At 39.5% G+C, this 27886-nt stretch overlaps 3 protein-coding genes and 1 pseudogene across 5 annotated transcripts; 1 reads left to right on the top strand and 3 right to left on the bottom strand.

The window, feature by feature from the left end:
• The window catches only part of LOC133716874 (peptidyl-prolyl cis-trans isomerase FKBP20-1-like), a 31135-nt pseudogene extending 19207 nt beyond the window's left edge, over positions 1-11928 (top strand).
• A 149-nt stretch (positions 11929-12077) lies between these two features.
• LOC133717490 (phloretin 4'-O-glucosyltransferase-like) lies at positions 12078-13702 on the bottom strand. The gene has a single exon (XM_062144212.1). It carries the CDS (start codon positions 13636-13638, stop codon positions 12265-12267), a length of 1374 nt encoding a protein of 457 aa, XP_062000196.1. The 5' UTR covers positions 13639-13702; the 3' UTR covers positions 12078-12264.
• Positions 13703-14362: 660 nt separating this feature from the next.
• On the bottom strand, positions 14363-17357 carry LOC133715111 (E3 ubiquitin-protein ligase SDIR1). 3 transcript variants are annotated; one of them, XM_062141473.1, is made up of 9 exons: positions 17180-17357; positions 16509-16645; positions 16353-16407; positions 16208-16260; positions 15857-16085; positions 15583-15697; positions 15245-15290; positions 14880-15005; positions 14363-14694 (listed from the first exon to the last, which is right to left on the bottom strand). In XM_062141473.1, the coding sequence occupies exons 2-9, from the start codon at positions 16584-16586 to the stop codon at positions 14566-14568; spliced, it is 831 nt and encodes a 276-aa protein (XP_061997457.1). In that variant the 5' UTR covers positions 16587-16645; positions 17180-17357; the 3' UTR covers positions 14363-14565. The 3 variants fall into 3 exon arrangements, with proteins under 3 accessions (XP_061997457.1, XP_061997459.1, XP_061997458.1); XM_062141475.1 differs by having other exon boundaries at positions 14880-15002; positions 17180-17356; XM_062141474.1 differs by lacking the exon at positions 17180-17357 and adding an exon at positions 16929-17114.
• Positions 17358-20713: 3356 nt separating this feature from the next.
• Positions 20714-23097, bottom strand: LOC133715847 (aspartic proteinase PCS1). Its single transcript, XM_062142511.1, has one exon. It carries the CDS (start codon positions 22782-22784, stop codon positions 21492-21494), a length of 1293 nt encoding a protein of 430 aa, XP_061998495.1. The 5' UTR covers positions 22785-23097; the 3' UTR covers positions 20714-21491.
• Between the last annotated feature and the right edge of the window lie 4789 nt (positions 23098-27886).

Consider the following 27886-nt stretch of genomic DNA (forward strand, 5'->3'; position numbering starts at 1 on the left):
TTATTATTTTTCCTTATTATATTAAACCAAAATAAGTGTGACCTTTGTTGTAGAGAATTGGAAAAATTGTATTGTATTGTATTCATCTCACCATGAGGTTTATATAGGGTTACATCATGTATACAAAAGACAATACATAATAGCTATACTAATCAATCGCACATTACGAGTCTGTCAATCGCACATTACATGTATGTCAATCGCACATTACAAGTTTGTCAATCTCATACATTACGAGTATGTCAATCGCATCCATTAAGCAATACCTATTGCATGAATATTCATTATCATTTACAACACTCCCCCTTGGATATTCCATGTCAATAGTGTTGCCTCTGCTATGCGTTTTTAAGTTGCCTCGTCAAAAACCTTGCCAAGTAATAAAATCCATGTGGGAAAAAACAACCTTGGTCGAAGGAGAAAAAGAGCACAACGCGCGTGAATGTGATGTAGTCGACATCCTTCAACACTCCCCCTTGTGCCGCTCAAACTCGGTGATGACGCTTTGATCGTTGCCTCACTAAAAACCTTGCCAGGTAACAAAAACCCTGTGGGACAAAAATAACCCTGGTCGAAGGGCAAAAAGAGCACAACACGTCTTTCACTCTTCGAGATCGAACATGTAGACATCATGCCTCCCCCTAATGTCAATATCTCCCCCTGATTGCTACAATCATGGGAGTTCCGATAACTTTCTCAATCCGATGCTCTTCACATGTTTCTCGAATGTGGATTTTGGTAACGACTTAGTAAATAAGTCCTCTACATTATCCTCTGATCGGATTTGGTTCACTTCAATATTTAGAAGTGCTTGTTGTTGCTGATTGTAAAAGAACTTAGGCGATATATGCTTGGTGTTGTCGCCCTTGATGAAACCTAATTTCATTTGCTCAATACAAGCTGCAATATCTTCATAAATGCATGTAGGTTCATCTGTGGTGGACTTCAAACCACAAGTTCCTCGAATGTGTCTAACTACAGACCTTAGCCATGTGCATTCTCGCACGGCTTCATGTAGAGCAATAATCTCTGCATGATTTGAGGAAGTAGCAACAAGGGTCTGCTTTGTAGACCTCCAAGATATCGTTGTGCTTCCCATGGTAAAGACATAACCCGTTTGGGAGCGACCTTTGTGAGGGTCAGAGAGATACCCTGCATCAGCAAAACCCATCAAGACATCGTTGTCATTTTGATGGAGGGGAGGAGGAGCACGGAAGGTGGCATTTTGCCTTGTGGGGTCCGATCCCACACTTCCGTCATTTCTTTTCTCTCTGTAGGGATAAAACAAGCCCATATCAATCGTACCTCTCAAGTATCGAAAGATTGTCTTTATACCAATCCAATGGTGTTGCGTTGGCGCGGGGCTATATCTAGCCAACAAGTTCATAATAATTGAGGTGTCCGGTCTTGTATTGTGCTAAGTACAATAATGCGCCTATTGTACATAAGTAAGCACTTCTGCTATTAACACGTCTTTGTCATCATCCCTGGGACGAAACAGATCCCTTTTAGGGCCAAGACTACGGACGACCATGGGAGTGCATCTTTGACTTTATCAAAATGCCTAAGCATCTATTGACACGGTATACAAGTTTTGAATCTAGACAAAACCGTGTTCTCCCAAGGTGTCATGCCCCGAATTTTGAATAAAGGAATTCAAAATCCGAAACGCGAGAACAAACAATCACAAGAAGACACTTAGAAAAATTTTCATATAAATTAAGCAACTAAACAAACTGAGCTCACAATGTCAATACCGACTCGTTCTTTAGAGTCACATATTACATTACAATAGTTTACAAATTAAACTGAATATCAATTCAAAGTGTAACCACTCTCACCAACTCACTACACAGCGGAAGACTACGAGTATAAGCGCCCTTCTACACCCACGTGACGGAAAGTCCACCTCAGCTTCGATAACGATCACCCGATATTCTAACCTGCACAATAACCCCTACACCATAGAATAGTGCACCGGGAATGTAAACAACAAACCCGGTAAGCTTTTCAGCCCGTATGAGTAAACTCAAATAAAGTGACTCACGTCACTCATGCTTATAATTTCTCAACTCGTGAGATAATTAAAGCAACAATATTTAATTCCACAAAATACATGCTTTCACAATCTTAGCTTAACAAAACAATATGCAATTATCACAACAAAACGTCAAGTTCAAATTAATCAATAACATGCTCAACAATTTCAACCCAACTAAAAACCCACATGCTCTGTCTCTCAATTCATTTTACGTCCCCACAATCTATTAGATCACTATTCCTTTGCCTCAACGACACAATCAGGAAATCATACTCATTTCCCTCAACATAACGCGGTTGCCAAAATCATGCCACCCCAACTCATTTATCAATCACTACAGATCACAACCCACAACTGTACCCACAATAAGAATTAAGCAAATTCAATAATCCCTGCATAGAAACTTAGTTCAGGAGATCACATGAAAACAAACAAAAGAATTCATAGTAATCCCTGCATGGAAACTTAGTTCAGGAGATCACATTAAAAACAAACAATAGAAATCATATAAATCCCTGCATAGAGTTTAGTTCAGGAATTTACATTAAAACAAACAATACAAAAAGCGGTAATCCCTGCATATAACTTAGTTCAGAAGATTACATTAAAACAAACAATTCAAAAGACAGTAATCCCTGCATATGACTTAGTTCAGGAGATTACATAAAATTCAACAATTAGAAGGAAAAGGAAAATAAATGAAGAAGTCAAACAACTCGCACTAAAGTCAATAATCACCCATCAACTCCAAACTAAAGTCGATAGTCGATGTTCACCCATCGACTTTGACTAAAGTAGATGATCACCCATCAACTCCAAATAAACACCAGATCCGAAGATCAGAAAACGGTCACCCACAGTGACTCCAGATCCGAAGATCAGCAAACGGTCACCCACAGTGACTCCAGATCCGAAGATCAGCAAACATTTACAAAGAATCCCACATGACTCAAAATGTTACCCCAACTCAATTACTCTTTCAACACGACAAATCAACAAGCCCCTGATATAACGAATTTTCCACAAAGAGTAAACGCACAAAACCACATTCTAAATAATTCACAGTTCATACGCACATCACAATGTCACACCATCCATATATATATATATATTCCACGTAAATATATATATACGTAATCATTCACGCAGGAATGACCACTAAGACCAACTATAGTTTTATAAATTATACTTCTGGAAAATCATTTTATATCAAAACATTGTTTTAACTTACCCATGAACCGTTGTCGATCAAGTTCATATATTTTAAAACAAATAATTTATTTTGATAAATATGATTTTGCATGCTAACAATTAAATCTACTAAATTAAACATAACTAATTTATCAACCGAAACACCGTGAGATTTACTCACCTCTAACTCCAGCTGCGTCTTCACACAAATACCAAGACAAGCACAAAATCATCCAAACTCCGCTCACACAATTCCGTCAATCACCTAATCACATCAAGGTCACACTCAATACAACACAATTCACAAAACACAATTACACGACGATCCAACAGTCGGATCCTCGTCCGAGACCATCCAACGTCTTCGGAACACTTCTACGATCAACAAATCAAAACTACAAGTCGATCGGACGGCCAAATCCTCACGGATCGAAAACCGAAACGAATCGAAAACCCTAAAATCCTAACATGCATCAACTTTCTCCAAAATAACCTTATAATATATCAAAACGACTGTATCGATGCGTAGATGCATAAACTGAAAACAGAACACAAAAATAAGGCCAGACGCGCCGCCACAAGCGGTGGTTCAGATTGTGGTCAACCACGACGGTCAACGCCGGATCAATCACCTCCGATGCCAAAGTCACCAACTACAAACATGTTCAAAATGAAGAGATGAGTCACTTTCATACCTGGAGCAAAGTGAGATTCGGTCTAGATCGTCCTAGATCAAGCTTGGAAGTTGGATCACTCTCGTGCGTCTGATCAGATCCTAGATCGAATCAGGACCATCGAAAAAGTCAAACCTTGATCTAGCGCACTACACCCCAAATCGAGATGCAAGGCCTATATGGGGATGATCAGCAGGAAGAGGCAATCCCAGAACCGTGAAGAGATAGGCCGGGAAGTCGCCAGAGATCGGAAAACCGGTCGGATCCCGAAAGAATAAACTTTGGGCGCTCCGATCTACTACTTCCGGCGAGGCACCGATCAACCCACCACCACAGGGAAGTCAGCGAGGCAAGTCTGAGTGTTCCTTGGCTTGTCCCGACACCGGAGGTGGCCGGAGATGAAAGATCCAGTCGGGTCGGGATGCCGGGTTTCGCCTCAGGTCGGGTTGCGCGGAGGAGAGAGAACGGAGAGAATTTGAGAGAGAAAATGAGAAAATGGGAAATTTTGGGATTTAATGAAAAATCCCGGAATTTCTCATATTTATAGAAATTTCCCAAATTTTCAATCGCTCATAACTTTCTCATACGAACTCCGATTTCCGCGTTCCACATGTCCACGAACTCGTATCAACGTGCTCTACAACTTTCGTGAAGGAGGTTTTCGGAGAAACCCAACGTATAAAAAGTCCAACTTTGTGAACCCCCTAAAACGTGCACTTTGAATAATTATTCGTCCGAAAATAATTCTACTCCACCCTCGAACCACGAAATCATACAAACGAACACTTTATTAATCCCAGGAAACATTTAGGAATTAATAACGAATTTTCGGGGTCTTACACAAGGTCCTTTCTCTCAAACTCGGATTTCAGGTGTTCAGCGGTTTCCCTTAACTCTCAAGGGTTCCAATTATGTTTATCAACATAAACCGCGACAATTGCAAATCCGGAACTTGTCATGGAAACGCGTGGGCATAGTTCATCATATCCCTTCCCAATCAAGTAGTCATTTTAGTGAGCATTTCAACCTCGTTGCAAACACGCTCCGTGGTCTAGAGCCACTTGACTTGGGTAAATGAAGTCCACAAGAATCTTCATTATATTCCGTATCTAGATCCTCATAGAGATACGTAGTGACCACATTCGTAAGTTGCATGTTCAGTTATTTAGAAACTACCAAACTGACAAGGTAGTGGAGTGCAATGACATCCATTACGAAAGAATATGTCTTCTCGTAGTCGATTCCAGGGCGTTTTGTGAGAAGCCTTGCGCCATAAGGCAAGATTATCATCTCTTTTTCTCATCACGCTATCTAACGAAGACCTATTAATGTCAACAGGTTTTATGTTAGGAGGTGTTGGCATCTCAGGTCCGAAATCCTTCCTCTTCGTTAGTGAATCCAATTCAACCTGGATCGCATCTTTCCATTTAGGCCAATTTTCTCTACGTTGGCATTCTTCAACGGAGTAAGGTTCGATGTCATTGGTCTCAACAATTCCACATCCTCATGTACACTAGTGTAGTTCGTAGAGATCTCTATATTCTCAGGAATTGGTTCTAACATTGAGGCGTCCCCCAACGATGTCTCTTGGACATAACCACAATCCAAAATATTCTCATGAGACGGATTTTGAGTATCAATGATCAATGGATCAAGTTGTGCCAAACTCGCTCTCTTCTTAGGGCGAGAATCCATCGAACCTATGGGTCTCCTACACTCTCTAGCGGAACCCATGGCCTATGACGCCATTATGCCACCTTGTGGCGTCACCATACCACCATCCATGGTGGTGGTGCCGTACCCATCTTCTCTGGGTGGCACCATGTCCTCTTGTGGGGACATCAACCCTTGCAGGCATGTTTGCAGCAGGAATATGTGATCTCATCACTTTTAGGGGATCAAGATGAGACATAATGGGGACAGACCACGACAATTCCTGTCGTTTCTGTTGAACATTGACGTTCTAATCTCCCTCTAACGACGGGAAGACTGTCTCATCAAAGTGACAATTCGCAAATCCAATGAAATAGAGATCGCCTGTCAAGGGTTCTACGTAGCGGACTTATAGTTGGAGGCCTATGTCCAACACAAATATATATATGCATTCATTGCAATGACTCATGTTGATGCGCTGTGGCGGCGCAATTGGCACATAAACCGCACACTCAAATATGCATTAGTACGAGATATTTAAACTTGAACCCAGTCACTAGCTGTAACGCAAATAAAAGTTGAGTGGCTGCTATGAGTCGTAGACGAATGAGCATAGCTGCATGCGATATTGCATAACCCAAGCGGAAATATTGGTGCGCATTACCAAAGTCCGGGCTACCATCGTAGTCTTTTAATGGTGGCTTTTCCGCCAGACCAATTGGGTGTGTACATGGGAATATGATACTTGATATCAATACCCAATGATATGCAATAGTCATCGAAAATTTTCAATGTAAACTCTCTAGCATTATCAAGTCAAATTGACTGAATGGGATGATCTGGGTAGTGAGCCCGTAGCCATATGTTATGTGTTAGGAGTGTAGTATAAGCATCATTACGAGTGGATAATGGCACAACACGTGACCAACATGTTTGCGTATCAACCAACACCATAAAACATCTATACGGTCCGCAAGTTGGTTGATCAAATCCACAGAATTCCCTTAGATTCTTTGTAAGAATGGAATTATTTCATCAATCTCCTTTGCATAGGATGGTCTCAATCCTAAAGAACAGGCTTTACAGAACGAAACATGGGCCTTATAATCAACCAATGAAGGTTTTGGTTAAGCCACAATGTCACATGGACTTGAGAAGTAGAGAGAGGAGTTGAATTAGGGTTTATGGCGTCAATGCCATGTATTTGCCGCAGGGGGTAGGCGGCACCGGCCATGTGTGGCCGGTCTTGCACAATCATGGCGCCATGAGGCGCATGTGCAGCTCCTCGAACCATTCTTGGTTCTTACTTTTCTTTGTTCTGAAAATGGATGTCCGTGTGAAGTCTTTTAATACACGGATCATCATGTCACGACTTGGGTGTCCCAAACGGTCATGCCAAAGCCTATATGTGTCAGAATCCCATAAGTCGTCTCTCATGACATGGTTGGATTCAATAACTCGAATAGTGGTTGCATACAACCCACTAGAGCGACACATAAGTTTCTCTAATACTCGTTTATGTCCGTAGTCATTAGAGGTGATGCAAAGGAACTCTGTCCATTCTCATAATGTGTTTCCACATGAAAACCATTGGCTCTTATATAATAAAGTTCAAATTAAGGTATGTCCAAGACATTAAGTAAAAGAATTGACACTTTATTAATAGCCAATGATTACATCAAAGTTTCCAAAGTCTAATCCAAAATAAAAATCAAACTTAGACGAATCGTAGTCACTCAATCCGTTTGGTAACTCCAATCAAATATGACTAGGGAATTAGAGAGATGTTGGTGGAGCGAGGCTCTCTTAAGTACCACTAATCTCAATGACTTTCCTAGACATCATATTTCATTGGGTGCGCCACATGAGAAAGAGTTAATACAATTGTCATTTATTGACCAAGGCATATTGCCATTACAAAATTCTTGGAAAATAAAGACTATTTAATCAAAATCTGCGGCATCAACATGGTTGTTTTCCTCGTCAGATTTGAAGTCTGTAATGATGAGATTGACGTCATTGTCATTTCCATCATCTCCTTCAGCTGCGAAACAAGCCTCATGCTCTCTCATATCTTTATACACTTGTATTGTGCAGCTTTTTTTTTCCACTCGTATTCTAGTGCTTAAACCAATGCTTTAAAGATCCACATCTATAGTATTACCTCACCCATTAATTGAGATGCACCTTGTGGATTTGGACATCGTCCATGGACGTTGGTGGCGACACCACCACTACCGGCGGCTCCTGTTTTGCCTCTCCCACGTTGGCCAATATTGCCACGTGTCCGCTTATCAATCTCGCGGTTTTCCTTCCTTTGTAGGGCGGTTGTATGAACCCACACGTCCATTTCGTTGGCCCCTAACTTTTAGGGTTCCGCTCCTTGCGCCCTTCTTTAGGTGCGCTATTATAATTCACCTCGTGAACGCTCTTAGTTCCAACGGGCCTTTGAATTATAGTTTTTCATGAGTATGTTGTTAGCTTTCTCAGTAACTGACATAAGTTGATGAAACCTCGTAATCCATCTAGCATTGCACACAAGCCTATTGCTTGGCAATCATTAACGCTGAGACGGGGAAGGTTGAGAGGATTTTTCTCAATTAATCTTTAGTCTGTGAGCTCTTCTCCACAGAATCTCATTAGTAGTGAGGTGATTCTTGACGTCATTCACCCATCGGTGATAACAAATGTCATTTGAATCTGGTTTAGTGAAGTCGAGTTTTTGCACGTTTGCATTCGACATTCAAAGACAAAGGAGAATAGATTAGTTTTGGAGTAAAAACTTCCACGGCAACTAATATAAGATTTCCGAGCCTTAATGCTACCAAGAAATCGATTTCCAAGAATATTTGGATTAGACCGAACAATGATGTTTAATATGGTCACAATTTGATGCTTACGGACGCTCTTAGTCCAAGCATTATGAATACTCTTAGTTCATACGAACGCTCTTAGTTCGTTAAGCATGAATCCCCACAATTCCGCTTTATTAAATACTCAAAATTAAATGTTCATATATTTCACAATTCTGCAATAAATAAAAGAATTTAAAATACAATAAAGCAGCAACCTTAATTATAAAAACTTACGTGATGGTCCAAGGCTTGAGAACACGCGCGTGTTGGGGCAGCAGGGGCTGCAGGAGGCTTGCGGCTACGGAGCTGCAGCACTTGCTGCAGTGGGTTGTTGAAATTCGGAGCAGATTCTCTTCTGAACAGCTTTCACTTCGATTGGTGTACAGGTCTCAAAATAACTCCGATAAGGCTGAAATTCGGAGGTCAGATGGAAGAGACATAGACGAACAACTTTGATGAAGAAAGTATTTTGATCAGAGGTTCCGAACTAGACATTTTGGGGCTTGCAAGCAGAAGGACGTGCACAGGAAAGGAGAAGGATGCAGTTGGTGTGCGTTGGTGCTGCAGGGGCAGCAGGGATGCGTGCGCAGGGGCGCGTAGGTGCTGCAGGGGAAGGCGCGCAGGTGAGGCTAGCGTGGGCTAGGAGCTGCGGTGATGAAGAAGATTTTCGGGTTTTTGGTTTTTGGTTTGTTCTTAGGCTAAGGTTAAAGCTCGTGCTGATAACGTGTTGTAGAGAATTGGAAAAATTGTATTGTATTGTATTCATCTCACCATGAGGTTTATATAGGGTTACGTCATGTATACAAAAGGCAATACATAATAGCTATACTAATCAATCGCACATTACGAGTCTGTCAATCGCACATTACAAGTATGTCAATCGCATACATTACGAGTATGAAATCGCATACATTAAGCAATATCTATTGCATGAATATTCATTATCATTTACAACAACCTTGACCAGTAAAACTGACAGAACTATTTACACTTTAGAAGGAATAATAAGACCTTCCTCTAGTCGATGGTAGGTAGAAACTGTAATTTTGATTCTGGTGTTCAAATTTTATTGCTCTAGTGGCCACATTTTGTAGTTAAATCGGAAAATAGTATGGAAGCTTGTGTTTGCTTTGTGAATTTTTATAATGATCATGTACTTTGTGTTGGGCAGTTCATTATGAAGGCGTTCTTGTGTAAACCGGGGAAGTATGTGATACGACTCATGAGGACAATACGATTTTCTCATTTTTAGGGAGTTTTGTAATTTTTGAAGCTTCTTGTGACATGGTTTCTCTTTTGTTGGTTAACTTGGTTTCATTACGTTGGTGAGATTGCTAAGATCACTTGCAAGCCCGAATATGCTTATGGCAGTGCAGCGTCACCACCAGATATCTATCCCACATTCCCACCGGAGTAATGATTTTCTTTTATTCTTCTATTGATATTGCTCTTTAAGTTGAAGTGTTAGTTACCTTGTAAACTTACGAAAATATTTGTCCTTATGCGAAAATAATGTTATTGGCAACAATTTAAATTAGTGGAATGGGAGTGAAATTCACACTATTTCACTTCCCATTTTATAATCCACACTTCATATTTCTTTTTTTAGTAAGTTAAAGTTTTGTCTTGCGTAACTTAATTTTGTCTTTTTAAAAGAATTTCAATCAAAAAGGGAAAAAAGGAGTGTGGATTGTAAAATGAGGAGAGTGATTTTCAGTCCCCTTAGTGAAAATATGAAATATGATTGCATGAAATATCATTGGCTTTTCCGCTCTTCCGACTACGCTGCCATGTTAGGCAGGCCTCAGGGATGGCCGACGTGCTCCGTGCGTGGTCAAACGGGACTAGTTTTATGGGATGCTTCTGAATGACAACGAGGCAGCAAGCATGAAGGAGACCCAAATCGAGTTGGTGACCAGATCGATTCCGATTTGATTACGGACTGGTGATGGGATTGAAACTGTTTGGCAACTACATGTGGTTGGCGACAACTGGTGGTGGGGTGCAATCTGATGTGACCTCTAGATTTGGATGAGGATGTGGCTCAAATGCATATAGGAGGTGGTTGCGAGGCTCGGTTATGGCAGCGAAAGGACGGATTTTACTGGGACCGTCCTAATGGAGGTTCTCGCAATCTAGTTTGGCTTGGTCGATGGCTTTAGTGTGATGGCATGGTGGGATGGCCACCCGGTGTGCTACGGCGAATGCGACTACGATGGCTGCCAGTGGCGGCGGCGGCGATGGTGAAGGCGTTCGTGGTGCTAGTATCTGCCCGTCACCAAAGTGTTGGGCTGGTCCTGGTGGTTGGGGCTGGGTATTTGGGCTTTGTCCTTGGGCCAGGTCTATTGGTCATGTGGGTTGGAGTTTTCTTGTCTAGCCTTTTTTAGTGGTCTTAGTGGCTAGTTTTAGCCTATCAAATTGATTTTGGTCTTTATCGGCTTAATTCTTACTTTCTCTAGTTGTACACCAATTGAGATCTCTAGGTGACTAGATTTACTATTTAGGGGAGTTAGGTTGTGAGGGTTTGGGTCCTTTGTTTTGTAGGCTCAAATAAGTGAGTTCATCCTGTTTACGATGAGGGTTACATGTCAATTTGCTCGGCGGCTTGTGTCATCTATGATTTTGGTATAAGACAACATTTGATGTACGTGTCTTCTGATCATGGATAAGGAATGAAATTATACTTTCTTTTTAAAAAAAAAAAAAAATGATTGCATCATTGGTGGTCATCTGCACCCCACTGTAAACAGACATATTTGGTATATAGATTACAATGTCAAGAAGCATGTTGAAGTGGTAAGGCTTCCTCTAGGGTTGGCCTTCTTACTGAACCCATACCAATTTATGCATCTATCAGTTGCTTTATGATTGTATTCAAATGTTCATACTGCTTCAGTGCTTTGTCGATGATATTCATTCCTTGTCACAAATGCTGCCTCTATAATTTCCTTGGAAACTAATACATATTATATATCCTGCAGTGCAACCCTCATATCTGAAGTGGAGTTAGTTGCCTGCAACCCACGGAAGGGATTGAGTCTGGGTAGTGCTTCAGAGGAAATGAATAGGCTAGAGTAAGATATTTACTACTTTATCTATTATCTATATTCTGTAATAATTGTTTCTTTGTTGAATCCATTGAGATTTACCAAGTTTATAAGAATTCTGATGGCTTATGTTACATTTTGCAACTCACAGAGAACTGAAGAAGCAGAGAGAACTTGCTGCTGCAACCAAAGAGGAAAAGAAGAAGAGAGAAAAGGCCAAAGCTGTCGCTGCTGCCCGTATTCAAGCTAAGTTAGATGCCAAGAAGGGAGGAAAGGGAAAAGGCAAAGGAAAATAGGCCCTTGAGCATGTTATTACTATGAACCTTTATAATTGATTAGATGGAATAAATGAGTTAGTCTACTCATTAGTTAGACAGAATGGTGGAGTTTATGCAATAGCGTAGTATGAGTGGTCTATGATTTTGAATGTCACGATAACTCATTTGAAGCAAATTTCAGATTTGGATGGTTTTAGTCGTCAATTTCAATCAAGTGAGGCTTTTCTTCTGAATCTCTGTGTTTGAAGCAACTATTTGAAGGCTTTTATGATTCTCAATTACCTTGATTTCATGCGTAATTACTTGGTTAACACGTGAATTTGAAATGGCTAGAATGCTGGATCGAAATAAAGTTATATAGGTGGTGAAGAAGTGATTGAACGAAATTAAACAGACAACACTGGATTTACTTTCGCCAACACAGGATGTCAGATCGACCAAAAAAAACCACAGGATGTCAGGAGCTGAATTCTGAACCTTGATGAAATCAATCATCTATGGCTGGATGTATATCAACAACCCATTTCAGCCCAACCTTCTGACGAAGTTCCTGAGATTATCATCCGAAGAACCACCTTCCTTCACAGCCTTCACAGCCAAACCTTTCCATTTCTGAGCATTCCTTCTCATGTCCTCCCCTCTCTCTCCATCCCCCATCACCACTTCCAAACACATCTTAATCTCGCCACGCTCGATCACTCCCTCTTCATTCGCTCTGGCTCTAACTCCAGTCCCCCACAGCTCCTCCACGAGCTTGGCATTTGTAGTCTGGTCTGCAAAATGAGGGCACCCGACAACCGGAACACCAGCTGCCAAGCTCTCTATAGTAGAGTTCCACCCACAATGCATCACAAAACACCCAACTGACTTGTGGTTCAGCACCTCTACTTGTGAACACCATGGCACTATTAACCCCTGTTCCTTCTTTAGTGTATTGTTTATCAGATTTTGAGTTTCTTGACCCCCTTCATTTCCTGACTTGCGGATAACCCATAGAACTGGGAGTCCACTGTCAACCAAACCATGTAGTATCTCTTCCATCTGACCACTCGACAACACCACCATGCTCCCAAACGATGCATAAACCACAGAAGAATCTGCTTTTGAGTCCAGCCACTGAAGGTAATCGTCCCCAGACTTGTCAAACAAGTCGCAACAAACTTCGACACCATTGGAACGAATCAAGGGACCAACAGTAATCAGATTCATATGACTTCTCATATCTCTAATTGCTGCCTCCTCTAACCCATCAAAGGTGTTAAGCAGCACACAAGAGTTGGGATCCTGTTCCAAGATTTGGTAGTGTTCCTGCAAAGTAGGGAGAATCGAAACATGTGGACTGGTGGGTAGGAGATAGGAAGGTAGCTCATCAGAAGCAAAAGGTGGCAAACCATCTATTGTTATGGAACTCGGAAATGGAAGGCTACTCTGATTCTTATAGTAATCTTTGAAGTAGTGGTGGCAAATAGCAAAGGAAGTGGTGGATAATATGCATAGATACGCAGAAGCTATACCAAAACTACTAGCAACTTCAGCAGCCCAAGGGAGGAGGATGGTGTAGATTAAGAAAGTGATGGGGCCATGCTTATCGGATTTGGAGATCTTCTCAATCAAAGCTGTGAGTGATTGTGATCCCGCCCGCTTCAGCTCAGACATGATGTGGTCTGGGTCATTGGCGGGTCTGACTCCATCGTCAAAGCCATTGGAGAACGAAGCAAATGATAAGCCTTCTAGAGAAGGTAAGGATTTGATTTGGGCAAGGCCATGGTCGACGTCGGTGACAAAGGTGACATGTGAGCTTCCAATGTCTATCAGCCGCTTAGCTAGTTGGAGACTAGGGTTCATATGGCCTTGTGCTGTGCAGGAGATGACAAGGAAGTGGTGGTTCCTACTCTCCATGAAAACCTCTATTGGCTTACTCTGCAATTAAGTGAATTAACTATGGATTGAAATTTGAAGTTGCAAATAATGGGGAGGTGTATTTAAAGCTTAAGATAGCCATCATTCTGGACTTTTGGGTAAAATGGACCTACACTTGTAGATAAGAATGAATTTGCTACAAGAAATTGCACATTTTTCCACCAGAGTTTCTTGACTAAATTGGTACTATAAATTCCTGATTGTAAAAACAAGTTCACCCGTTGAGGTTCTTGGATCAATACTATTCACTATTTTTTGCTTTTTATTTCCACCATTTAGGTCACTAGGTCATTTTTCCACCAGAGTTTCTTGACTAAATTGGTACTATAAATTCCTGATTGGAAAAACAAGTTCACCCATTGAGGTTATTGGGTCAATACTATTCACTACTTTTTGCCTTTCATTTCCACTTTTTAAATCACTAGGTCAGATACTGTTCATAAAAGGTCACCAAATGTCAGTTTGCGGGTCACGAAATTGACCCAGAAAGTGACTTAGAGTAACTTATTGTAAATAGTATCTGACTCAGTTATCAAAATGGTGAAAATAAAACGCAAAAAACAGTGAATAGTATTGACCCAGTAACCTCAACGTTTAAACTTGCTCTAAGAAACTATCTTTAATTGTGCTTAATCAGTCTCTGCTCTCTCTTAAAGTCTTAATAATGCATCAATGCACATGTGGACTTGTGGAGTCAACAAGCTTCTGTCTAAATTTGAAGGTCGATCAGATTATGCTATAAATTCAAATCACAAGAATTCAAATATACAAACTTGTTGTTTTGATGACATAATTCCGTGCGACCCCAATACCTATATCAATGTAATTACACCAATCTGGGCCATAACCTTTCAACTTATGTGCCTAACTCAGCAGGCAGGTATTCTACTAGTTACACTGTCACGATCAAACCATGTAAGAAGCATCCATTGCTGCACCTTGTCCGTTTTCATGCCATCCAGAACCTGCTCTGTATTTACACACTGGGCATGTTCCCTGTTGCCTTAGCCAAGGGTCAATGCAACTAGCATGAAACTGAAACAAAGAAAATGGAAAAAAAAAAAATACTAAGTGTACTATTTCTTTGCTAATCAGACGTATATCATTCCAGAGAAGTGCCTTCTATGCACATACAGTCAATTATGAACTCCCCACAACTCATATGACTAACTTGTAAGTAAAAAGGCTTAAGAATGAGTCGATGGAAAAAGAAACTGAACCTGATGCAAGCAAGGAAGGCTGCGGATGAGCTCCCCCGTGTTAACTTGCTCCAAGCAGACACTACAGGTCAGTTCATCTTCAATGGCTTTGGTGCTCCCAACATCAGCAGTTTCTTGCTTCTTCTGCTAAACAGTGGGAAGATCAAAGAATATTCAATCTAGTTATTTGACATATTATATGCTCAAACATCAGAATTTTGCATACACTACTAATATGAAACTTATTAGTGAATATACTTTTCTTTTTGTAACAAGCGAACTACTCAATGAACATCATAGATTGGGAAGCCTGACTGAAATACGGACAATATTCTTACAAGTGAAAGCTGTCAAATAAGGGGAAATAAAGGACAACGGGATAATACCTCAGCAGGTACTGAGGTTGAAGCTTGTTGCGTCAATGAGGTACCACTGTGCATGAAAGAAAACCATAAAAGTCAGTGTGCCTGAACCTAGAGTCTATATAACTATGATTCAATTAAGTTTCCATTTTCCCCCAAATAGCGGTCCGTAACGTTCAATCATGTATATAGCGTAGTACAATCTCTTCTCTTATTGTCTTATTATAAGTAGGCTAGAGTTTTACAGATGCAATGTGGTGCGACTTTAATTCAACACAGAAGAAACTGCATTTGAACCATAATTTATTTAAGCATAAACACTATTGCACTAGCCAAGCTAAGATCAAAATTGAAGAACTTACTTTTGAGGACCCGCAACTTTATATTTGTGGACAGGAAGAGCATTTATCTCTTCCTCACTCATAGAAGATGCTGATGGAACATTGTCGGAGTCTAGAGCTCGCAAAGTTTCATAATCTGGTATTCAACATGAGAAACTTTCAATGTAAAACAACGGGTGCATTCTAAAATTTGAAAGAAACATATATAGAGATAAGGTAGGTTGGTGAAAGATGTAACAGCTATATATTTGATATCATATATGAAAGTTATTTCTAACTGATATAAGTACCATACCTAGGTCATCAAATTCACGGTCAAGAAGTGCAAGCTGAAGCCTGAGACCTTGAAGGCGGCCTCTTGTTGCTAGTGCTATGGATGGTGGCATATGCAACCGCAATTCAGTATGACCAAGAAGGCCACTGGCGGCTGCTGCATGAGCCTGTGCTTGAGCTTGCAGCTGTTGACAGGTTGCATACATCCTTAACGTTGTAGCCATCAAAAAGACCCCGAGGACTAGCCACAGCTACATACAAAATTGAAAAGAAGGATTGTTATTATTATAATCCCTTATTATATCAAACCAAAACAAGTGTGACCTTGACCAGTAAAACAAACAGAAATATTTACACTTTAGAAGGACGATACCAGGAAATTAGGAGACATTTGGTGCGAGTTCAGTATCATAAATAGCAGTAGAACTGGTAATAAGACAACATATAAACAGAAATTAGCAATTAACAAAACAATCAAAATCGTAAGACAAAAAAAAAATAAACCAGTAAATTAGTACCTGTGACGAGAAAAGCAAGTGAGTTGGAATTGACAGAGCGTGCTGTATGAACACGCTGACATAAAACACAACCAGGATCAATATGGAAACCAATAACAGTAACCTTAAGTAAAAAAACAACACATGAAAAACTTCCAAAACACAACAAATCTTTACCATTGCGCGCCGCTCTGGTATGAATTCGGGAAACCCACTCTCAATATCGCCTCTTGTCCCCCGGAAAACAAAACTCATGACTGCCGAGTTTTAAAAAAACTGTGCTGAAAGTATCAAGTTACCGACTTTCCAGTTCACTGTAAAAGCCAAACATGTACATTTTTCAGTATCCAAAACGATTACTAAACTAAAAGAAGCTAACCGAATGAAAAATAGCGTAATGCGGAACCTAGACAAAGAGTCCAGATGACATGCATTCAGAAAACTCAAGAATTTTGGAGCCATTTGACCTACTCACAAAAATGCCCAAATGTCTGAGATTTCCGGCTAAAAACACCCATGAGCGCCATTAAAATGCAAATAATGGTAGAAAATCAGCAAAATTTCCCTCAAAGAATTCATTTTTATGTAAATTCCAACCTTGTTAGGTCTAGCAATTAGCAAACAAGACCGAATAAAAACCAAGATGATCCAATTCCATCCACGAACAAAAACCCCAATTGAAGTTTGGAATACAGAATTGGAGACAAAGCAAAACCCTAATTTGGAAATCACATTCGCTCGAGCTAATCCAATGTACAAAATTAACAGTGGGAGCTTCGATACAGAAAGTTAGAGCGATCAGAGATTAAACACAAGAGTGAGAAATGGGGAGGGAGGTTGGTGATTACCTGAAGCGAAGAGTGGAGGTGGTTCAGATCGCAGCGAAACGACGGCGTTTAACTGACAATGTTGATTCGGCAGAAGAAAAAGGGAGCGAGTTGGAGTGAGGAGAGAGATCTGATTCGACTCGGACGCGTTTGAGCTTAAAGCTGTGTGTTGTGTATCACACGCAGTAGCTGTAGCAACATATTTAATGTATTACACTCCAATATTTGTAAAATTTCTGTTGCGTAACGACACCGTTTTATTGGTCGCCTTAAAAAGGTTGCTTTTGACTGCTTTTTGAGTTTCTACTTTCTAGTTTCCACACGCTGCGTTTCTGTTTTCTCGATTTTGTTTGTTTTTTTTTTTTTTTTAAGGAAAAGTTCATTGAATTAGTGATAGAAATCGCTCAAGAGGACATCTCAATAGGGAGCATACAAAAGCCAAATCCGACTCAACCCTAGAGCTAAGAAAGGACAAACTAATAGGTGTATTAGTATTACACATAAAAAAGACAAATAAGTTGTTTTTATATAATAAAACACTGCTCTGAAACACGTAAAAAGAAACTATAAGATAAATTCCTCAGTCTTCTCAAGATAATTACCAATAATAGAACTGTCACAACCTTGAGATTTGTAGACCAAACCATTAGAATATGCAATATGGGTATGTAAGAAATCAGCAAGCCAACCAAAACTAGACTCACCATAGCCTAAAGCACACTGCTCGCCAAGGCATGCAATTGTGGTACTCACAGCATGATTGTATTGAGACTCTTTGTAGAATGTAGCAATGACCAATCTACTTAAAAATAAAGGCAGCACACCCAAAATAGAGATAAGAGCAAACTTGAGCAAAAATTCAATCAAGATATCTCATGGGTCCCAAATCCAACGCTCTGGGAAACCAAACCCAACAAAAGGATTATGTTTTGAACCTAAAAGTAACCCAACAAACTAGCTAGATTTGATTTGTACACCCAACCACTGTTGGGCACCCTAGCAATGCGTCGCGCGACCTTCTGCATCTCCGCCTTCGATAACAACATATTTGTCTTGCCATTGTCAACCCAGTGAAGCCGACTTCCAATCAGCCACCAAACTAGAAGCCAACCGCCGCCCAGCACCACCACAATCGACACCAACAGTAGCAGCCCCACCCTAAAACCTCCATCAAAGATCAGCTTATTTCGATGAGATAGATGATAGCCGCAAAGCAGTCCATGATGGGATTAAGGCACGAATCGGAGCAATCTAATCAGCGTCGCCAACCAAATTGAAATCCACCAATCCTCACATCGATAATGAAGGACAAAAACAAAGATAAATCCACATATGTATGTCAATGAACAAACACATAAAGTGTTCCTAGTCGCGATCTATTGGAAGGCCACTAGGCTTGGCTGCTTTGAAGCACTGCTGGGAAGGAGGCATGCGTCGTCACTACCACGAAGAAGGTGGGCATCATCGTGGCTAAGATAGAGGCGTGTGAAGTCACCATCGGGATGGAGGAGCACGAAGTCGCCTAGAGTTTAGTCGCTCATTTCTTCATCACTAATAATTACTCGTTTTTCTTTTATTTTCTTATATCCGAACTTTGATATAGTTTAATTCTAATTCGATTTCACATCTTGATTCACCACTTGAGCTAATCTCAAAAGCGAGTAATTTACTGCCTTTGGATGGAAAACAGAAAATCCTTTCACAAAGTTGATGCATTCCCCTACGAGGACAGAAATCTAACTCAAAATCATGGATTCATGATCTCAAGTCATATATGAGCACAACAACATTCTTTAAAAAAAAAACGAGCAAAACATTAGAGCTTTGAGTAACATTGCCTTGAGCTATATTTCATAATACTCAAACATTTTCCTTTGGCATTGTAAATTCACTAGATTTGTTTATTCAATTATTGTCCGCCAAAAAGATAGGACAATGTTTTAATTGTCTTGAACACATTAACACACATCAATTGACAACGACCATCCGTAGTCATATCTTTGATCAACTCAATTATACTATGTTGTATAATTTGTCAAGCAATTTTCTCGATCTTGTATGGATATATTGTACTATAATCAAACTCAAACGCAAGTTATTTTGGGCATTTATAATAATTGAGTTATCTACATGTCTATTTGATTAGACAATTGCAAAACTAGCAAAATTCAATCATTTTGTTCTATCAAATATCACTTTGACTGTTTATGATGTTTATCATACAACTTAATTTCATAATTAGAACCGCCTATCTTTTAAGTTCCTGATTAACAAAACAAAATTAGCAAATGTCTTATAATCGCATCTATGATTTTGCATAGTCAATGTGAAATTATAACTCAATTTTAAAGAGAAGTCATGATTCATGATCTCAAGTAATATAGCGAGCACAACATTAGAGCTTTGAGTAACATTTCCTTGAGCAGTTGAGCTATATTTTATAATACTCAAACCTTTTCCTTTGGCATTGTAAATTCACTAGATTTGTTTATTCAATTATTGTTCGCCAAAAGATAAGACGATGTTTTATTTTTCTTGAACTCATTAACATACATCAATTAACAACGACCATCCACAGTCTTATCTTTGATCAACTCAATTATACTATGTTGTATAATTTGTCAAGCAATTTTCTTGATCTTGTATGGATATATTGTACTATAATCAAACTCAGACTCAAGTTATTTTGGGCATTTATAATAATTGAGTTATCTACATTTCTATATGATTAGACAATTGCAAAACTAGCAAAATTCAATCATTTTGTTCTATCAAATATCACTTTTACTCTTTATGATGTTTATCATACAGCTTAATTTCATAATTAGAACCGCCTATCTTTCAAGTTCCTGATTAACAAAACAAAATTAGCAAATGTCTTATAATCGCATCTATGATTTTGCATAGTCAATGTGAAATTATAACTCAATTTTAAAGAGAAGTCATGATTCATGATCTCAAATAATATAGCGAGCACAACATTAGAGCTTTGAGTAACATTTCCTTAAGCAGTTGAGCTACATAATACTCAAACCTTTTCCTTTGGCATTGTAAATTCACTAGATTTGTTTATTCAATTATTGTTCGCCAAAAGATAAGACGATGTTTTATTTGACTTGAACACATTAACATACATCAATTGACAATGACCATCCGCAGTCATATCTTTGATCAACTCAATTATACATTTATACTATATGATATAATTTGTCAAGCCATTTTCTCGATCTTGTATGGATATATTGTACTATAATCAAACTCAAACGCAAGTTATTTTGAACATTTACAACAATTAAGTTATATACGGGTCTATCTGATTAGACAGTTACAAAACAAGTAAAATTCAATCATTTAGTTCTATGACTTCTATCAAACATCACTTTTACTGTTATAATGTTTATCATGCATACAACTTAATATTATAATTTGAACCATCTATCTTTCAAGTTCATGATTAACAAAAACAAAATTAGCAAATCTCTTATAATCGCATCTATGATTTTGCATAGTCAACGTGAAACTATAACTCAATTTTAAAGAGAAGTTTGGCCAGCATGGGAGAAATAGAATTGAACATGAATTGATGTATGAGATCATTTACAAATCTACAAGCTAGTTCATTTAAATAAGCACGAGGCATGCTTCTGCTAGTACATGATTCATGATTGTGTGCCATTGCGGCTCTCAAAATTTATATGATTCTCTCTGAACCACAATCACTGATCCGACAGAGCCACCAAAAACCCAGTGAACTGCACCTCCATGACTCTCCATAGACCCCCAACCTTCTGCACCCTTCATCAAGCTTTGGAAATCCAGGACAATGGAACCAGATCTCTGCTGCTTCATCATCCTTGGACCCAAAACCCCACCTGCTCCCCAATAAAATAACCCCAGTCTCTTCTACTCCACCAACCCTTAAAACCACAGAGATTCAGAGAATCTTCCATATAATATTTCAAACGATACAGTAACAAATGAACAACTGGAAAGCTCAAATCCAAACTCTGATATTTACCCAACTTTCCATCCATGACCACACACTAACCTGAACAATGACCCACCTCCATTCATACGTGCCTATCGTTGATACTTGATACTGTTGCGGAAATTCCATACTGCTTCGAAGTATTGAAATTCTATAGTTGAAGTCAGAATCATTAAATCAGTCACTGTTTGCAGATGGTCCTCATAATGAGCTAATCTAACGACTCATGACGATAGAATTTCAATACTACAAAGCACTACAGAACATAGACCTCGTTAGCTGGGCACTCGAAATGTTGCCAGTAACATCACACACAGCTGGGGTGTCCTATACTCCTAACCTTCCCTAGGTACCCAAACCTAGCCTTTGACTTGCGAGGTCACACCTAACCTCGGCCACTCCCATCCTAGACTTCACCAGATCAAACTCCATCCACACGTTCTGCTGGTGATAGTGACCAATCACAAACGCCTCTACGCCCAGCAAGTCGGAGTTCCCGAACGTGAAGCAATACACCTGATTATTCCCCCTCACCATTCCCGGTACCCGATACAGCAGCCTTTCCCCCGTTACGCTCATCTCTGCTCCCTTAAACATCATCGTCACAGCTGGCAGAACCGGCAGACCCGGCCGGTTCACCGGAACCAGAAAACACAAATCCATCGCGCCTTGGAAAACGAAGTTCGGGTCGTCCAGGAGCTTCAGAACCGGTTTGGTCTGGAGAACGAACTCGTTTTTCAAAGCGGTGTAAACCGGCCCGAGAAGAAACGTGAACTGGGTGCCCGAGTCCACCATTGTCTGACCCGCCCCGGTGTGGTCGGGTAGGAACACGGATTTCGGGAGGGGGAGTACTTTCCCGGCGACCCGGATCCCGTCGAGCTGGACCGTGTACGCGACCCGGTCGAAGTACGGTAACGGCGTCGACATTTGGACTAACGGCGTGTAGTTTAACGGCCCGAGCCACGCGAAGTTGGCGTCGCCGAAGAGCAAGACGCCGGAGGAGTCACGACCGGATATGCAGTAAGAGAATCTCGGGAAGCCCATTTGGGTTACGAAGGATAAGGAGCCCCGGTTCATGCCCATTAACCCGGTTGTCTTGGCGTCCTCTTCGGAGTTGGAGCTGAACCCGGAGTCCATGCACCCGAATACGGTCCTGGGTTGACCCGACGACCCGAGTTGGAAAGTGTCGGAGGCGAGGTTGCCTTCCAGGGAGGAGGCGTCAGCGTAGGAGAGAATGGCGTGGCAGAGCTTTTTCGGGTCGCAAGAAACGGGTATGGATAGGTCCCGGGTCTGGGTGCGGCAAGTGGGGGTGGAGCAGGAGACGGGGATGTAGGATTTGGAGGCGAGTGGGTTGAAGACGTTGGTGAGGGTCGGGGTTTTCTTACAGTGGAGCCAAGAGAGTTCACTGCCTGTGTCGAGGACCATGGTAACGTTCTGTGGGGGCGACCCGACTGTGAGGGAGATGGTTAGGGTGACGTTGTGGTGGAATGAGAGCTTGTTTGAGGGTTTTGGGATCGACCCATGTGGGAGTGTCTGGGTTTTGAGAGGTAGAATGAGGGTTTTAGGTAGTGGAGAAGAGAAGCAGAGACTGTAGTAAGTGAAAAAATGAAGGAGTAGATGAAGAAGAAGAAGTGGCATGGTTATAGAGTTATGAAGCTATGATACAAAAAATAATGGAGATTTCAAATTCAAATATATAATGGGGTTTGGTTTGAGTATGGATTTGAATTGTTAAGAGTAGAGAGAGAGGTAGGTCTGGTTTTTTTGTCTGTGTTGTTGTTGGTGTTGGGATGAGAGTTGTGGTGAAAGGTACGCTTTTTGTTTGGTTTCTTATATAGTACGAGCTGGCCGGCTAGCTGGAGGAGGAAGATGACAGGGTCGATCAAGCTGGTTTAAGAAATGGTTTTAAGTGCAAATCAAGGTGGTGTAATATATAGGTAATCGAATCTTAAAGTTTGAGTCTTTGCTTGTTTTAATTACTTGATTCTGTCTGATGTCGATCCTTTACTTGCACATATGTTTTTACTATTTCGTTTTGCCATGATAGTAACTTGTGCCTGCTGTTGTCATCAACAAAAAAAAAAAAAAAAAAAAAAAAAAAAATTATGCCTGCTGTGTGTAAAGCGATTCTTAAGAGGATTGATGGTTACGATGGTCTCTTAGAGCAAGTTCACCCGTAGTCAAGAAAAAGCAAATTCGAGAAGTCAAGAATTCGACCAGTCAAGTTACTATTCACTGCCACTGGACATGGGTTTCCACCCGTTTTTTTTTTTTCTTGACCGGTCAAGACTGTTCATCATTTTCACTGTTTAATTGGGATTCTCTTCTTAATTGAAACCAAGGGCTGGGATTAATTGACCGTTGCTTTCATTTTCACTGTTCACCCCACGGCTTCTGCCACGCATCCTCTCTGCAGCTTCCAACACAGCCGCTAGGCGACAAACTTTCCAACACAGCCGGTCAGCAAATGCGGCTGCTGTTCTCTCATTCGTGCATCTCCTCCACGAGCAAAGCCCTCCTCGTCTCTCTCTGCTTTTCTGTCGCTGACGTCAGCCAACTTGCATGCTTTCCTGAGGTGGCAGCCGGGCAAGCTGGGTCAAGCTTTTAGTCAGGCTGTTGCCTTTTTTTTTTGCCTCAGTCAAGAAAAGCCAACAATTGGCTGGGCAAAGCAAGACCGGTGGAAGCAAAAAATTCACTTACCCGGTCAACACATCAGCAAATCCCTCCCTTTGCCCAGTCAAAGTGCAACCGCTGCACTTGCTCTTAGAATATCCATGTGAAAATAAGAAAACTCCTCTAATCAAATAAAAATATTTCCAAGAAATGAAATGAGCGAAATGATGAACAACATTGTCGATCTATGGATGGAGCTACCTCACGTAGTTATGTTCATAAAGGTCATTGTGTTTTGGTTAGATAAAAATTTTGACACATGTGTTTTGAATTTCATCGTATAATTTTAATATTTGTGTCATTTTAATGTTGAAATCGAAAGTGTATATCACAACATAATATGTTTTTACCAATCGTAAGATCAACAAGAAATCATTGGAGTTGAAGACACTATGAAATGATCGTTTACACAAGTTTGTTTGTTTGTTTTTTTTTTTTTTGTCCAAGAAATCATTGGAGTTGAAGACACTATAAATTTAGTGAAGCTACTCATAACAACCCATCTAGGTATGACTATTGAATAGAGCCACTACCTATCATTTACAACGTAATAATGAAAATGACTAAATTACAACTATTATATAATTATTTCTATACAATATTATTTAGCTTTTGATCAAAATTTCAAAATTCAGTTCACCAAAAAAAAAAAATTCAAAATTCAAAACATATAAACCAAAATCACAATTCTTTATGATTCCTTCAATATTACTCCAAACCAAAAAAACAAAAGCTTTTGATCGATATCTCTCGTGTTGTAACTGTTCCTATATTCTAGGATGAACTTTGTTCACGAGATTCTTTTTTGTTGTCTGTATTCTATTTTATCATATAAAGTGCAAATCTTTTAATGCAAAATTCTGATTTGCCCCAACTTTGTACAGATTTCTTTCATGCACCGACTGCTTTGGTACCGACATAAGCATTCTTGCGTTATATGCTTCTTAATTTTGTTATTCTCTTGCTAGCTGGGAATTGCTATCAGTCGATCCATATTCCATATATTAAATGGGATGAACTGTGCTAACTGCTTCATTATATATCTTTCTTTTCTCAATGATTAAACCTAACTCGACGTCTCGACTCCATCCCTAATCAACACGGTAAGCATAGATTTCATTGCGATTTTCTGTCTGATTTTGACTGCACGCTTCCGATTCTTCATCTTCTCTCTTGTATAGCTTTCCCTCATTTTGCTATATATTTACTTGAGTCTTGACATTGATCTCTCTAATCTTGAATAACAATCTTAATTAATTTTTGTGATTCGTGAATGCCCGACATGCTCTTTGAAAAGGCGTTCATCTGGAAGATACAACTGGCAACAAAAATTAATACATGATTAGTAAAAATGAAAATTAATTAAATCGGGAAGAAACCCAACACCCACCAAAAACTTCTTGCATGGAGATGAGGAAACTTTTCTATTAGTTTAAGCCTTGACCCATGAACTTTATAATTAGACAATTAATGATAATCTTGCTAGATTAACAACTCAATGACTCATCAGTGTGTATTAATTATATTGTCAACTCCAAACACAAACTCCTCAAAAAAAAAAAAACTCCAAACACAAACTATTATTAAATATGAACACTCGTTTGACTGTTTGAGCTTTCGGCAAACACCGATAATCTGGACTTTGGTCTTTAGAACAGCTGGGTGCTCCCATATTCTAGTAAAGTCAAATAAAATCCCTTTGGGAACTTTTGCCGGAAAATGCTTATTTAACATTCCAAACGCCAATAAGAACTCACTTATGGAAGAATAGTTCGGTTTATTCATAATGAAAAGTTGTATAGTTGAAATGTATAGTGGAAGGTACTTGTACACTTTTATTCTCGTCCAATAGAATTTTAATTAGACCACATTGTTTACTCACCCTGATTTTTACTATCTATTTATTAAGTTATTTGTATGACGAGAGATTATTCAGAGCACCGCCGTGCACTTGCACCAACATAAATGAATGGTTAGATTGCATTAAATACACTTTTTGTTTATTAAAAATAAAGTTGATAATAAATATCAAGGGTTGAGATTATTTTATAAGGGTTGGGTCACTTGCACCGTCGGTGCATAGAATAATTTCCATATGACATCTCTAAACAACATAACATCTTATTCATAACTCTCTTTTATTGAAAAAATCTATTATATTTGTTTAGTCTAAATATAAATCATAGTAGTTTCATTTTTTCTAACAAAATTTTAATGTGACCACGATGTTTACACTGTTATCAGAGCTAACTACTAAAGTAACTTGTTGGTGTGACCATATTCAAGATAACATACTTTACATTGTGATCTAAGATTTTTGTTGACTAATGATTGGTGTATTCAATTAGGCATCAAATCAAAGAAGAGCAATTGCATGCTAGTTCTACAAGAATTAATTAGGGTTATAATCTTAAATTCAATGCTATAGCTGTACCTAATGCCAAACAGATTGGGACTGAAACTAATTGGAATCGTGCGGGTTTTGACAGCAACATGCAATGACTAAAATTGCTCAAATCTTAGACTCAATAGGTGAGATTATTTTCATTCAAGTCAAGCACTCAAGCTTTCTGGTCCAACCACATGTCCCTTTGCATCTATCAAATTGTCATCCCCAATTGTCCGTTTGCAACCTATTTGGGACCATATCTACGAATATTGTCAAAATCAAGGCAATAAGGGAGGCCCTCTGTTTTTAGGGTTTCAAACTTCTGTGTATTTGACAAAGAACAGAATTAAGTGCACGCATGGACCAGATTGCAAATCCAAAAGCCTATGACTCCTTTTTTCCAAACAATGGGACAAAGATTTTGGCATGCTAAATGGACGGTGGTAGAAGCCTAGACCCTCCCACAGTGGTAGATGAGAGTACAAATTGGAAGATGTAACATTGTAATTAACTTATTAACACAATTTATAAGCCAATTAGGCTCTTGCAGATCAATAAGCAAGAGTGCAAGACGATGAATAATTGTACTAAATTCGATCTCTCAAGTGGAACACATTCACTTAAGCTGATAGGCCTAATTTTCTCGACCATACATAATTCGAACCACATCAACCTTATCTCTATTGACAAGATTCACAACTTTAGAGACATGCTAATTCTATGATTAGGGTGGAAAAGAGTATCAATTGGAGCTTCCAAGCCTATTTAAATGTCACAATCCAATAACTAGAAGAATAGCAGTAATCATTTTTTTCAGTATAATACATCTTACATTATTTGATAGCTAACATGATAGAGCCACATAATTCAATGAAACTTTATATGTTTGATTTTGTGTTATATTAACAGCCACATAAGATAAGATCGATGTATGTGATATCTAAAAAAATGATTCACCTATCATTATTCTAATTAGAATAAACACGTATATCTTAACTGTATGCTTATGCGTAGTTGTATATGATTATGAACCACAACATCCCCCCACAACACTCGAAATTGACTCATAATTTGTGTAGGAATTGATTAGACGAATGGATGATGATGATTAGCTAGCTTCAACAAAGACAATATGAAAAAATAAACGAGTTCGGTATGCTTTCTCTCTCAATCAGTCATCCTCATGACCAAGGCCGAACTCAGTTGCATGCAGTTGTAAATTTTAAGGCGATTAGTTCCTTCCATTCACCCACTTATTTTGTTATTTTCTCCCAAAATTCAAGCTCTGTTTAGTCTTAGTCTCCAACCCTCACTATCAGCATCGATGAAAGAACCAATTAAACAATAAGAAACTTCTATTGAAGAAATTAGGATTTTTAAATTTTAACTCTTATACAATAAGGCATCGATCTCCAAGGTGGATTAGTTCAGTGACTAGATTTGATTAAGACTTAAACTTGATATGAACGATCCTAAATGCATGTCGACTAGCAAGATTAAGTCCACAGAAGAGTGGAGGAAGAGGGAGGGAATGTGAGAGTTGGTGACCATCTCCGGACTCCGGTCATGGAGAATTTTTCGAGCGGAAAGCCTCTAACGGTTAGAGAAAGGTTGTTGAAAATGTAATCGCCAAAATGTTACTTATATATGATAAAACTCGTAGTCTACTCAAATCGAT

Source organism: Rosa rugosa, chromosome 6 (assembly GCF_958449725.1).
Source record: "Rosa rugosa chromosome 6, drRosRugo1.1, whole genome shotgun sequence".
In the NCBI taxonomy this organism is placed as follows: domain Eukaryota; kingdom Viridiplantae; phylum Streptophyta; class Magnoliopsida; order Rosales; family Rosaceae; genus Rosa; species Rosa rugosa.

Coding starts and splice junctions, on each gene's coding strand:
- LOC133717490 (XM_062144212.1), bottom strand. CDS start 13,638: ATGGAGAGTAGGAACCACCACTTCCTTGTCATCTCCTGCACAGCACAA.
- LOC133715111 (XM_062141473.1), bottom strand. CDS start 16,586: ATGAGTTTTGTTTTCCGGGGGACAAGAGGCGATATTGAGAGTGGGTTT. Junction 16,408..16,508: donor TACCAGAGCGGCGCGCAATG/GTAAAGATTTGT, acceptor GTTTTATGTCAG/CGTGTTCATACAGCACGCTC. Junction 16,086..16,207: donor AAATGTCTCCTAATTTCCTG/GTATCGTCCTTC, acceptor TTTTGTATGTAG/CTGTGGCTAGTCCTCGGGGT.
- LOC133715847 (XM_062142511.1), bottom strand. CDS start 22,784: ATGCCACTTCTTCTTCTTCATCTACTCCTTCATTTTTTCACTTACTAC.